This window comes from Coregonus clupeaformis, chromosome 20, assembly GCF_020615455.1.
Source record: "Coregonus clupeaformis isolate EN_2021a chromosome 20, ASM2061545v1, whole genome shotgun sequence".
NCBI lineage: Eukaryota > Metazoa > Chordata > Actinopteri > Salmoniformes > Salmonidae > Coregonus > Coregonus clupeaformis.
The window spans coordinates 27901623-27916036 of NC_059211.1; the positions used below are offsets into that span (position 1 = coordinate 27901623).

Genomic DNA, 14414 nt, shown 5'->3' on the forward strand with positions numbered 1-14414 from the left:
AAGGGGGTGGGATGGTGGGATGTCTAGGAGGGTGGGATGTCTAGGAGAGTGGGTGTACCATTACACCCCTAATAAAAACACAAATGATGCTCCACCCTTGTGATGGGCCCCTCATAGCAGGCAACACACACACACGCTTCCACCTCACACACCTGTCTGCTGTAAACAGAGGAGAGCTGTGCTGTGGAAACGTCTTCATCTTCCTGTCCCTGACACACACGCACACACACACACACACACACACACACACACACACACACACACACACACACACACACACACACACACACACACACACACACACACACACACACACACACACACACACACACACACACACACACACTTTCAGTGTTGTGAGGCTGCATGTAACAGCAGTCTGTCCTGCAGGCAGATGCAGAGGACACAGTCACGCAGGCGTTACCTGGGGGCCCCTATTCCATCATGCGTAGCGTGTCACCTCTGACCCCTCCTCTCACTGAACACTCATTATTATTCTCTATAACACTCCACATGTAGCTGCACATGACAGTCAAACCTGTTATAAAACACCTGCAGTTATATTATTTTAAACCCAATTTTAAACTGAATAATATTACTATACATAAATCACAAACAGTACTCTCATCATTTCAATATTTAGTATAATTCCCTACCTTTTTAAATGTGTATAGCCCTCCTACTAAATCCCCAATCTGTCCGTCATATCCCCAAGCTGTCCCTCATATCCCCAATCTGGCTCTCATATGCCCAATCTGTCTCTCATATCCCCAATCTGGCCCTCATATCCCCAATCTAACCCTCATAGCCCCAATCTGGCCCTCATATCCCCAATCTGGCTCTCATGTCCCCAATCTAGCCCTCATAGCCCCAATCTGGCCCTCATATCCCCAATCTGGCCCTCATATCCCCAATCTGGCCCTCATATCCCCAATCTGGCCCTCATACCATCATGGCCACCTAATCATCCCCAGCTTCCAATTGGCTCGTTCATCCTCCCTCCTCTCCCCTGTAACTATTCCCCAGGTCATTGCTGTAAATGAGAATGTGTTCTCAGTCAATTTACCTGGTAAAATAAGGGTTAATAGTATGGATCAAATCAAACACTGTCATGGAACGCCATGACAGTGTTTAATAATAGCATAGTATATCCTGGCATGCCTCATCATCACCTCTATGGTGACTTGGATTGCCCATATGTCTCCCTCTCTGTCCCCTGCCAATGTCTCCCTCTCTGTCCCCTGCCAATGTCTCCCTCTCTGTCCCCTGCCCATGTCTCCCTCTCTGTCCCCTGCCCATGTCTCCCTCTCTGTCCCCTGCCAATGTCTCCCTCTCTGTCCCCTGCCAATGTCTCCCTCTCTGTCCCCTGCCAATGTCTCCCTCTCTGTACCCTGCCAATGTCTCCCTCTCTGTCCCCTGCCCATGTCTCCCTCTATGTCCCCTGTCCATGCCTCCCTCTATGTCCCCTGCCCATGTCTCCCTCTCTGTCCCCTGCCCATGTCTCTCTCTCTGTCCTCTTCCAATGTCTCCCTCTCTGTCCCCTGCCCATGTCTCCCTCTCTGTCCTCTTCCAATGTCTCCCTCTATGTCCCCTGCCAATGTCTCCCTCTATGTCCTCTTCCAATGTCTCCCTCTCTGTCCTCTTCCAATGTCTCCCTCTCTGTCCCCTGCCCATGTATCCCTCTCTGTCCCCTGCCAATGTCTCCCTCTCTGTCCTCTTCCAATGTCTCCCTCTCTGTCCCATGCCAATGTCTCCCTCTCTGTCCTCTTCCAATGTCTCCCTCTCTGTCCCCTGCCAATATCTCATTCTCTGACCCCTGCCAATTACTCTCTCTCTGTCCTCTGCCAATGTCTCCCTCTCTGTCCCGTGCCAATGTCTCCCTCTCTGTCCCCTGCCAATGTCTCCCTCTCTGTCCCCTGCCAATGTCTCCCTCTCTGTCCCCTGCCAATGTCTCCCTCTCTGTCCCCTGCCAATGTCTCCCTCTCTGTCCCCTTCCAATGTCTCCCTCTCTGTCCCCTGCCCATGTCTCCCTCTATGTCCCCTGTCCATGCCTCCCTCTATGTCCCCTGCCCATGTCTCCCTCTCTGTCCCCTGCCCATGTCTCTCTCTCTGTCCTCTTCCAATGTCTCCCTCTCTGTCCCCTGCCCATGTCTCCCTCTCTGTCCTCTTCCAATGTTTCCCTCTATGTCCCCTGCCAATGTCTCCCTCTATGTCCTCTTCCAATGTCTCCCTCTCTGTCCTCTTCCAATGTCTCCCTCTCTGTCCCCTGCCCATGTATCCCTCTCTGTCCCCTGCCAATGTCTCCCTCTCTGTCCTCTTCCAATGTCTCCCTCTCTGTCCCATGCCAATGTCTCCCTCTCTGTCCTCTTCCAATGTCTCCCTCTCTGTCCTCTTCCAATGTCTCCCTCTCTGTCCCCTGCCAATATCTCATTCTCTGACCCCTGCCAATTACTCTCTCTCTGTCCTCTGCCAATGTCTCCCTCTCTGTCCCCTGCCAATGTCTCCCTCTCTGTCCCCTGCCAATGTCTCCCTCTCTGTCCCCTGCCAATGTCTCCCTCTCTATCCCCTGCCCATGTCTCCCTCTATGTCCCCTGTCCATGTCTCCCTCTATGTCCCCTGCCCATGTCTCCCTCTCTGTCCCCTGCCCATGTCTCCCTCTCTGTCCTCTTCCAATGTCTCCCTCTCTGTCCCCTGCCCATGTCTCCCTCTCTGTCCTCTTCCAATGTCTCCCTCTATGTCCCCTGCCAATGTCTCCCTCTATGTCCTCTTCCAATGTCTCCCTCTCTGTCCTCTTCCAATGTCTCCCTCTCTGTCCCCTGCCCATGTATCCCTCTCTGTCCCCTGCCAATGTCTCCCTCTCTGTCCTCTTCCAATGTCTCCCTCTCTGTCCTCTTCCAATGTCTCCCTCTCTGTCCCCTGCCAATGTCTCCCTCTCTGTCCTCTTCCAATGTCTCCCTCTCTGTCCTCTTCCAATGTCTCCCTCTCTGTCCCCTGCCAATATCTCATTCTCTGACCCCTGCCAATATCTCTCTCTCTGTCCTCTGCCAATGTCTCCCTCTCTGTCCCCTGCCAATGTCTCCCTCTCTGTCCCCTGCCAATGTCTCCCTCTCTGTCCCCTGCCCATGTCTCCCTCTATGTCCCCTGTCCATGTCTCCCTCTGTGTCCCCTGCCAATGTCTCCCTCTCTGTCCCCTGCCAATGTCTCCCTCTCTGTCCCCTGCCCATGTCCCCCTCTATGTCCCCTGTCCATGTCTCCCTCTATGTCCCCTGCCCATGTCTCCCTCTCTGTCCCCTGCCCATGTCTCCCTCTCTGTCCTCTTCCAATGTCTCCCTCTCTGTCCCCTGCCCATGTCTCCCTCTCTGTCCTCTTCCAATGTCTCCCTCTATGTCCCCTGCCAATGTCTCCCTCTATGTCCTCTTCCAATGTCTCCCTCTCTGTCCTCTTCCAATGTCTCCCTCTCTGTCCCCTGCCCATGTATCCCTCTCTGTCCCCTGCCAATGTCTCCCTCTCTGTCCTCTTCCAATGTCTCCCTCTCTGTCCTCTTCCAATGTCTCCCTCTCTGTCCCCTGCCAATGTCTCCCTCGCTGTCCTCTTCCAATGTCTCCCTCTCTGTCCTCTTCCAATGTCTCCCTCTCTGTCCCCTGCCAATATCTCATTCTCTGACCCCTGCCAATTACTCTCTCTCTGTCCTCTGCCAATGTCTCCCTCTCTGTCCCCTGCCAATGTCTCCCTCTCTATCCCCTGCCAGTGATGTCATATCCTGCAGAGGCGTTGCAGATCGGCAACCAGAACCATGTGGAGGACATGCGCTCCTTCCTGGACTCACGGCACGCTGACCACTACACCGTCTTCAACCTGTCACAGCGCAACTACCGCGGCGCCAAGTTCTCCAACCGGGTGAGACAGAGAGAACGAGATGGAGGTCTACCAAGGCCTACCAAGATCAACACACAGAGATACTATACTTAGCCTCAGTTCAGACACTCTCCGTTTGCTAAAACACACTATACCAACATGCATGCAAGGATTTATAATACATTACAATACATTACCCATAGCCCAGCATTGTGTTTCATGGCAAACATAGCATATTGTTCTATGCATAGACCTAAATCAGAATGAAAGACTGAACTTGGAGAGTAAGACTTTGCTCAGTTTCTCTCACAGTGAGGCAGAAATTAGTTGAGCCATAAAGTAAAGTGTCTATACAGGACTCATCATGGTAACTCGTGATTCGTGCACATGTTGCTGTCACTGCAAGGGCGTTACTTATAATCAATCTCTCTCTCTCTCTCTCTCTCTCTCTCTCTCTCTCTCTCTCTCTCTCTCTCTCACTACCTCTCTCTCTCTCTCTCTCTCTCTCTCTCTTACCCCCGCCCCTTCTCTCCCCCCCACAACCCCTCTCCAGGTCTCAGAGTGCAATTGGCCGTCCCACCAGGCTCCCAGCTTGCACAACCTGTTTGCGGTGTGTAAGAACATGCACAACTGGCTCAAACAGAACCCTAAGAATGTGTGTGTCATCACCTGCTCGGTAAGATGAGACCCACAGGAGTGATTATTCTCCCTCCATCTCCTACCTCCTCTCTTGTTAACACACCATTCCTTTCTCTCCTCCTTTCTCCCTCCATCTCCTACCTCCTCTCTTGTTAACACACCATTCCTTTCTCTCCTCCTTTCTCCCTCCATCTCCTACCTCCTCTCTTGGTAACACACCATTCCTTTCTCTCCTCCTTTCTCCCTCCATCTCCTACCTCCTCTCTTGTTAACACACCATTCCTTTCTCTCCTCCTTTCTCCCTCCATCTCCTACCTCCTCTCTTGTTAACACACCATTCCTTTCTCTCCTCCTTTCTCCCTCCATCTCCTACCTCCTCTCTTGTTAACACACCATTCCTTTCTCTCCTCCTTTCTCCCTCCATCTCCTACCTCCTCTCTTGTTAACACACCATTCCTTTCTCTCCTCCTTTCTCCCTCCATCTCCTACCTCCTCTCTTGTTAACACACCATTCCTTTCTCTCCTCCTTTCTCCCTCCATCTCCTACCTCCTCTCTTGTTAACACACCATTCCTTTCTCTCCTCCTTTCTCCCTCCATCTCCTACCTCCTCTCTTGTTTACCCACCATTCCTTTCTCTCCTCCTTTCTCCCTCCATCTCCTACCTCCTCTCTTGTTAACACACCATTCCTTTCTCTCCTCCTTTCTCCCTCCATCTCCTACCTCCTCTCTTGTTTACCCACCATTCCTTTCTCTCCTCCTTTCTCCCTCCATCTCCTACCTCCTCTCTTGTTTACCCACCATTCCTTTCTCTCCTCCTTTCTCCCTCCATCTCCTACCTCCTCTCTTGTTTACCCACCATTCCTTTCTCTCCTCCTTTCTCCCTCCATCTCCTACCTCCTCTCTTGTTTACCCACCATTCCTTTCTCTCCTCCTTTCTCCCTCCATCTCCTACCTCCTCTCTTGTTAACACACCATTCCTTTCTCTCCTCCTTTCTCCCCCCATCTCCTACCTCCTCTCTTGTTTACCCACCATTCCTTTCTCTCCTCCTTTCTCCCTCCATCTCCTACCTCCTCTCGTGTTAACACACCATTCCTTTCTCTCCTCCTTTCTCCCCCCATCTCCTACCTCCTCTCTTGTTAACACACCATTCCTTTCTCTCCTCCTTTCTCCCTCCATCTCCTACCTCCTCTCTTGTTAACACACCATTCCTTTCTCTCCTCCTTTCTCCCTCCATCTCCTACCTACTCTTTCCCCCCTCTTATTGTTACCTCTGTCCTGAGAACCATCATTCACACTCATCCTCACTTCTTTCTTGTTTACACACTATTCCTCTCTCTCCATCTCCTCCTCCTCCTCCTCCTCCTCCTCCTCCTCTCATTGTTGCCTCCCTACCATCCTGGGTTTGTCCTGGGTTTGTTCTGGGTTTGTGGGACTGCCTGGGGTCCAAGAGAAACACAGCTTGGAATACTGCTCCAATTGTTTCTGTTTCAGCTTGAGTTTCCACTGAGCTCTCTCACTGGCATTGCAGACCTTAAGCAAAGACAGATGTTCTCTGTATTCAAGAGAGAAGTGTAGACTACAATAGAATAGAATATAATACAAATCCTGGTCCTGTCCATTTGCTGTAGTAAAATAATTATGGGTAGAGAAAAGTATACTGCACATATTTCAAAGTATACTGAACATATTTCAAAGTATACTGCACATGTTTCAAAGTAACTGTACATATTTCAAAGTATACTGTACACATTTCAAAGTATGCTGTACATATTTCAAAGTATACTGTACATGTTTCAAAGTATACTGTACATGTTTTTACTTATGTGCTACAGTACACTATGACTGGAATGTAATGCTTTCCATATTTCTGTATGTGATTTCATTGTGGTTAGCAAGTTCATCTGTGTTGAGCAATCACTTTTAGTTTATATTAGAGTTCTTCAAATGTCTTCCTCAACGTTTTGTGCTGATGGAAGAATGTTGCTCTCCTAGAAATACTTGGCCCAGTTTAAGGAACTTAACATTACCGCAACCAGATGTATTTATAACTGTATAACTTTACTAAACAAAAGAGACAGGAGTTATATTTAGATACTGTGGCAGTAGATTGTAACAGACAAACTCTGTGTGGGGAGTCCCTGTTTAGTGTTATTGGAGAGAAGTGGGATTGAAACCAAAAATATTGGCCATGCATCATAAAGACTATCCTAGCTTCTAAGAATCATAAAGAATATCCTAGCTTCTAAGAATCATAAAGACTATCCTCTCTTATAGGAATCATAAAGACTATCCTAGCTTCTAAGAATCATAAAGACTATCCTAGTTTATTGAATCATAAAGACTATCCTAGCTAATAGGAATCATAAAGAATATCCTAGCTTCTAAGAATCATAAAGACTATCCTAGCTTCTAAGAATCATAAAGACTATCCTAGCTTCTAAGAATCATAAAGACTATCCTAGCTTCTAAGAATCATAAAGACTATCCTAGCTTATAGGAATCATAAAGACTATCCTAGCTTCTAAGAATCATAAAGACTATCCTAGCATATAGGAATCATAAAGACTATCCTAGCTTCTAAGAATCATAAAGACTATCCTAGCTTATAGGAATCATAAAGACTATCCTAGCTTATAGGAATCATAAAGACTATCCTAGCTTCTAAGAATCATAAAGACTATCCTAGCTTATAGGAATCATAAAGACTATCCTAGCTTATAGGACTCATAAAGACTATCCTAGCTTCTAAGAATCATAAAGACTATCCTAGCTTATAGGAACCATAAAGACTATCCTAGCTTCTAAGAATCATAAAGACTATCCTAGCTTCTAAGAATCATAAAGACTATCCTAGCTTCTAAGAATCATAAAGACTATCCTAGCTTCTAAGAATCATAAAGACTATCCTAGCTTCTAAGAATCATAAAGACTATCCTAGCTTCTAAGAATCATAAAGACTATCCTAGCTTATAGGAATCATAAAGACTATCCTATCTTCTAAGAATCATAAAGACTATCCTAGCTTCTAAGAATCATAAAGACTATCCTAGCTTATAGGAATCATAAAGACTATCCTAGCTTATAGGAATCATAAAGACTATCCTAGCTTCTAAGAATCATAAAGACTATCCTAGCTTATAGGACTCATAAAGACTATCCTAGCTTCTAAGAATCATAAAGACTATCCTAGCTTATAGGAACCATAAAGACTATCCTAGCTTCTAAGAATCATAAAGACTATCATAGCTTATAGGAATCATAAAGACTATCCTAGCTTATAGGAATCATAAAGACTATCCTAGCTTCTAAGAATCATAAAGACTATCCTAGCTTATAGGAATCATAAAGATTATCCTAGCTTATAGGACTCATAAAGACTATCCTAGCTTCTAAGAATCATAAAGACTATCCTAGCTTATAGGAACCATAAAGACTATCCTAGCTTCTAAGAATCATAAAGACTATCCTAGCTTCTAAGAATCATAAAGACTATCCTAGCTTCTAAGAATCATAAAGACTATCCTAGCTTCTAAGAATCATAAAGACTATCCTAGCTTATAGGAATCATAAAGACTATCCTAGCTTATCCTAGCTTCTAAGAATCATAAAGACTATCCTAGCTTATAGGAACCATAAAGACTATCCTAGCTCCTAAGAATCATAAAGACTATCCTAGCTTCTAAGAATCATAAAGAATATCCTAGCTTCTAAGAATCATAAAGACTATCCTAGCTTATAGGAATCATAAAGACTATCCTAGCTTCTAAGAATCATAAAGACTATCCTAGTTTATTGAATCATAAAGACTATCCTAGCTTCTAAGAATCATAAAGACTATCCTAGCTTATAGGAATCATAAAGACTATCCTAGCTTCTAAGAATCATAAAGACTATCCTAGCATATAGGAATCATAAAGACTATCCTAGCTTATAAGAATCATAAAGACTATCCTAGCTTCTAAGAATCATAAAGAATATCCTAGCTTCTAAGAATCATAAAGACTATCCTAGCTTATAGGAATCATAAAGACTATCCTAGCTTCTAAGAATCATAAAGACTATCCTAGCATATAGGAATCATAAAGACTATCCTAGCTTATAGGAATCATAAAGACTATCCTAGCTTATCCTAGCTTCTAAGAATCATAAAGACTATCCTAGCTTATAGGAATCATAAAGACTATCCTAGCTTATAGGACTCATAAAGACTATCCTAGCTTCTAAGAATCATAAAGACTAACCTAGCTTATAGGAATCATAAAGACTATCCTAGCTTCTAAGAATCATAAAGACTATCCTAGCTTATAGGAATCATAAATACTATCCTAGCTTATAGGAATCATAAAGACTATCCTAGCTTATAGGAATCATAAATACTATCCTATCTTATAGGAATCATAAAGACTATCCTAGCTTATAGGAATCATAAATACTATCCTGGCTTATAGGAATCATAAAGACTATCCTAGCTTATAGGAATCATAAAGACTATCCTATCTTCTAAGAATCATAAAGACTATCCTAGCTTCTAAGAATCATAAAGACTATCCTAGCTTATAGGAATCATAAAGACTATCCTAGCTTATAGGAATCATAAAGACTATCCTAGCTTCTAAGAATCATAAAGACTATCCTAGCTTATAGGACTCATAAAGACTATCCTAGCTTCTAAGAATCATAAAGACTATCCTAGCTTATAGGAACCATAAAGACTATCCTAGCTTCTAAGAATCATAAAGACTATCATAGCTTATAGGAATCATAAAGACTATCCTAGCTTATAGGAATCATAAAGACTATCCTAGCTTCTAAGAATCATAAAGACTATCCTAGCTTATAGGAATCATAAAGATTATCCTAGCTTATAGGACTCATAAAGACTATCCTAGCTTCTAAGAATCATAAAGACTATCCTAGCTTATAGGAACCATAAAGACTATCCTAGCTTCTAAGAATCATAAAGACTATCCTAGCTTCTAAGAATCATAAAGACTATCCTAGCTTCTAAGAATCATAAAGACTATCCTAGCTTCTAAGAATCATAAAGACTATCCTAGCTTCTAAGAATCATAAAGACTATCCTAGCTTATCCTAGCTTCTAAGAATCATAAAGACTATCCTAGCTTATAGGAACCATAAAGACTATCCTAGCTCCTAAGAATCATAAAGACTATCCTAGCTTCTAAGAATCATAAAGAATATCCTAGCTTCTAAGAATCATAAAGACTATCCTAGCTTATAGGAATCATAAAGACTATCCTAGCTTCTAAGAATCATAAAGACTATCCTAGTTTATTGAATCATAAAGACTATCCTAGCTTCTAAGAATCATAAAGACTATCCTAGCTTATAGGAATCATAAAGACTATCCTAGCTTCTAAGAATCATAAAGACTATCCTAGCTTATAGGAATCATAAAGACTATCCTAGCTTATAAGAATCATAAAGACTATCCTAGCTTCTAAGAATCATAAAGAATATCCTAGCTTCTAAGAATCATAAAGACTATCCTAGCTTATAGGAATCATAAAGACTATCCTAGCTTCTAAGAATCATAAAGACTATCCTAGCATATAGGAATCATAAAGACTATCCTAGCTTATAGGAATCATAAAGACTATCCTAGCTTATCCTAGCTTCTAAGAATCATAAAGACTATCCTAGCTTATAGGAATCATAAAGACTATCCTAGCTTATAGGACTCATAAAGACTATCCTAGCTTCTAAGAATCATAAAGACTAACCTAGCTTATAGGAATCATAAAGACTATCCTAGCTTCTAAGAATCATAAAGACTATCCTAGCTTATAGGAATCATAAATACTATCCTAGCTTATAGGAATCATAAAGACTATCCTAGCTTATAGGAATCATAAATACTATCCTATCTTATAGGAATCATAAAGACTATCCTAGCTTATAGGAATCATAAATACTATCCTAGCTTATAGGAATCATAAAGACTATCCTAGCTTATAGGAATCATAAAGACTATCCTATCTTCTAAGAATCATAAAGACTATCCTAGCTTCTAAGAATCATAAAGACTATCCTAGCTTATAGGAATCATAAAGACTATCCTAGCTTATAGGAATCATAAAGACTATCCTAGCTTCTAAGAATCATAAAGACTATCCTAGCTTATAGGACTCATAAAGACTATCCTAGCTTCTAAGAATCATAAAGACTATCCTAGCTTATAGGAACCATAAAGACTATCCTAGCTTCTAAGAATCATAAAGACTATCCTAGCTTATAGGAATCATAAAGACTATCCTAGCTTATAGGAATCATAAAGACTATCCTAGCTTCTAAGAATCATAAAGACTATCCTAGCTTATAGGAATCATAAAGATTATCCTAGCTTATAGGACTCATAAAGACTATCCTAGCTTCTAAGAATCATAAAGACTATCCTAGCTTATAGGAACCATAAAGACTATCCTAGCTTCTAAGAATCATAAAGACTATCCTAGCTTCTAAGAATCATAAAGACTATCCTAGCTTCTAAGAATCATAAAGACTATCCTAGCTTCTAAGAATCATAAAGACTATCCTAGCTTCTAAGAATCATAAAGACTATCCTAGCTTATAGGAATCATAAAGACTATCCTAGCTTATCCTAGCTTCTAAGAATCATAAAGACTATCCTAGCTTATAGGAACCATAAAGACTATCCTAGCTCCTAAGAATCATAAAGACTATCCTAGCTTCTAAGAATCATAAAGAATATCCTAGCTTCTAAGAATCATAAAGACTATCCTAGCTTATAGGAATCATAAAGACTATCCTAGCTTCTAAGAATCATAAAGACTATCCTAGTTTATTGAATCATAAAGACTATCCTAGCTTCTAAGAATCATAAAGACTATCCTAGCTTATAGGAATCATAAAGACTATCCTAGCTTCTAAGAATCATAAAGACTATCCTAGCATATAGGAATCATAAAGACTATCCTAGCTTATAAGAATCATAAAGACTATCCTAGCTTCTAAGAATCATAAAGAATATCCTAGCTTCTAAGAATCATAAAGACTATCCTAGCTTATAGGAATCATAAAGACTATCCTAGCTTCTAAGAATCATAAAGACTATCCTAGCATATAGGAATCATAAAGACTATCCTAGCTTATAGGAATCATAAAGACTATCCTAGCTTATCCTAGCTTCTAAGAATCATAAAGACTATCCTAGCTTATAGGAATCATAAAGACTATCCTAGCTTATAGGACTCATAAAGACTATCCTAGCTTCTAAGAATCATAAAGACTAACCTAGCTTATAGGAATCATAAAGGCTATCCTAGCTTCTAAGAATCATAAAGACTATCCTAGCTTATAGGAATCATAAATACTATCCTAGCTTATAGGAATCATAAAGACTATCCTAGCTTATAGGAATCATAAATACTATCCTATCTTATAGGAATCATAAAGACTATCCTAGCTTATAGGAATCATAAATACTATCCTGGCTTATAGGAATCATAAAGACTATCCTAGCTTATAGGAATCATAAAGACTATCCTATCTTCTAAGAATCATAAAGACTATCCTAGCTTCTAAGAATCATAAAGACTATCCTAGCTTATAGGAATCATAAAGACTATCCTAGCTTATAGGAATCATAAAGACTATCCCTAGCTTCTAAGAATCATAAAGACTATCCTAGCTTATAGGACTCATAAAGACTATCCTAGCTTCTAAGAATCATAAAGACTATCCTAGCTTATAGGAACCATAAAGACTATCCTAGCTTCTAAGAATCATAAAGACTATCATAGCTTATAGGAATCATAAAGACTATCCTAGCTTATAGGAATCATAAAGACTATCCTAGCTTCTAAGAATCATAAAGACTATCCTAGCTTATAGGAATCATAAAGATTATCCTAGCTTATAGGACTCATAAAGACTATCCTAGCTTCTAAGAATCATAAAGACTATCCTAGCTTATAGGAACCATAAAGACTATCCTAGCTTCTAAGAATCATAAAGACTATCCTAGCTTCTAAGAATCATAAAGACTATCCTAGCTTCTAAGAATCATAAAGACTATCCTAGCTTCTAAGAATCATAAAGACTATCCTAGCTTCTAAGAATCATAAAGACTATCCTAGCTTATCCTAGCTTCTAAGAATCATAAAGACTATCCTAGCTTATAGGAACCATAAAGACTATCCTAGCTCCTAAGAATCATAAAGACTATCCTAGCTTCTAAGAATCATAAAGAATATCCTAGCTTCTAAGAATCATAAAGACTATCCTAGCTTATAGGAATCATAAAGACTATCCTAGCTTCTAAGAATCATAAAGACTATCCTAGTTTATTGAATCATAAAGACTATCCTAGCTTCTAAGAATCATAAAGACTATCCTAGCTTATAGGAATCATAAAGACTATCCTAGCTTCTAAGAATCATAAAGACTATCCTAGCTTATAGGAATCATAAAGACTATCCTAGCTTATAAGAATCATAAAGACTATCCTAGCTTCTAAGAATCATAAAGAATATCCTAGCTTCTAAGAATCATAAAGACTATCCTAGCTTATAGGAATCATAAAGACTATCCTAGCTTCTAAGAATCATAAAGACTATCCTAGCATATAGGAATCATAAAGACTATCCTAGCTTATAGGAATCATAAAGACTATCCTAGCTTATCCTAGCTTCTAAGAATCATAAAGACTATCCTAGCTTATAGGAATCATAAAGACTATCCTAGCTTATAGGACTCATAAAGACTATCCTAGCTTCTAAGAATCATAAAGACTAACCTAGCTTATAGGAATCATAAAGACTATCCTAGCTTCAAGAATCATAAAGACTATCCTAGCTTATAGGAATCATAAATACTATCCTAGCTTATAGGAATCATAAAGACTATCCTAGCTTATAGGAATCATAAATACTATCCTATCTTATAGGAATCATAAAGACTATCCTAGCTTATAGGAATCATAAATACTATCCTAGCTTATAGGAATCATAAAGACTATCCTAGCTTATAGGAATCATAAAGACTATCCTATCTTCTAAGAATCATAAAGACTATCCTAGCTTCTAAGAATCATAAAGACTATCCTAGCTTATAGGAATCATAAAGACTATCCTAGCTTATAGGAATCATAAAGACTATCCTAGCTTCTAAGAATCATAAAGACTATCCTAGCTTATAGGACTCATAAAGACTATCCTAGCTTCTAAGAATCATAAAGACTATCCTAGCTTATAGGAACCATAAAGACTATCCTAGCTTCTAAGAATCATAAAGACTATCCTAGCTTATAGGAATCATAAAGACTATCCTAGCTTATAGGAATCATAAAGACTATCCTAGCTTCTAAGAATCATAAAGACTATCCCTAGCTTATAGGAATCATAAAGATTATCCTAGCTTATGGGACTCATAAAGACTATCCTAGCTTCTAAGAATCATAAAGACTATCCTAGCTTATAGGAACCATAAAGACTATCCTAGCTTCTAAGAATCATAAAGACTATCCTAGCTTCTAAGAATCATAAAGACTATCCTAGCTTCTAAGAATCATAAAGACTATCCCTAGCTTCTAAGAATCATAAAGACTATCCTAGCTTCTAAGAATCATAAAGACTATCCTAGCTTATAGGAATCATAAAGACTATCCTAGCTTATCCTAGCTTCTAAGAATCATAAAGACTATCCTAGCTTATAGGAACCATAAAGACTATCCTAGCTCCTAAGAATCATAAAGACTATCCTAGCTTCTAAGAATCATAAAGAATATCCTAGCTTCTAAGAATCATAAAGACTATCCTAGCTTATAGGAATCATAAAGACTATCCTAGCTTCTAAGAATCATAAAGACTATCCTAGTTTATTGAATCATAAAGACTATCCTAGCTTCTAAGAATCATAAAGACTATCCTAGCTTAT

At 40.4% G+C, this 14414-nt stretch overlaps 1 protein-coding gene across 5 annotated transcripts in view; it reads left to right on the forward strand.

Annotated features, from left to right (window-relative positions):
- dnajc6 (DnaJ (Hsp40) homolog, subfamily C, member 6) overlaps nucleotides 1-14414 on the forward strand; it is a 72461-nt gene that overhangs the window by 29723 nt on the left and 28324 nt on the right. For all 5 annotated transcript variants that reach the window (XM_041840086.2, XM_041840087.2, XM_041840083.2 and 2 more), the window contains 2 exons: nucleotides 3749-3897; nucleotides 4409-4531. In XM_041840086.2, the coding sequence (XP_041696020.1) occupies nucleotides 3749-3897; nucleotides 4409-4531 (272 nt within the window). The remainder of the gene's footprint in view (nucleotides 1-3748; nucleotides 3898-4408; nucleotides 4532-14414) is intronic.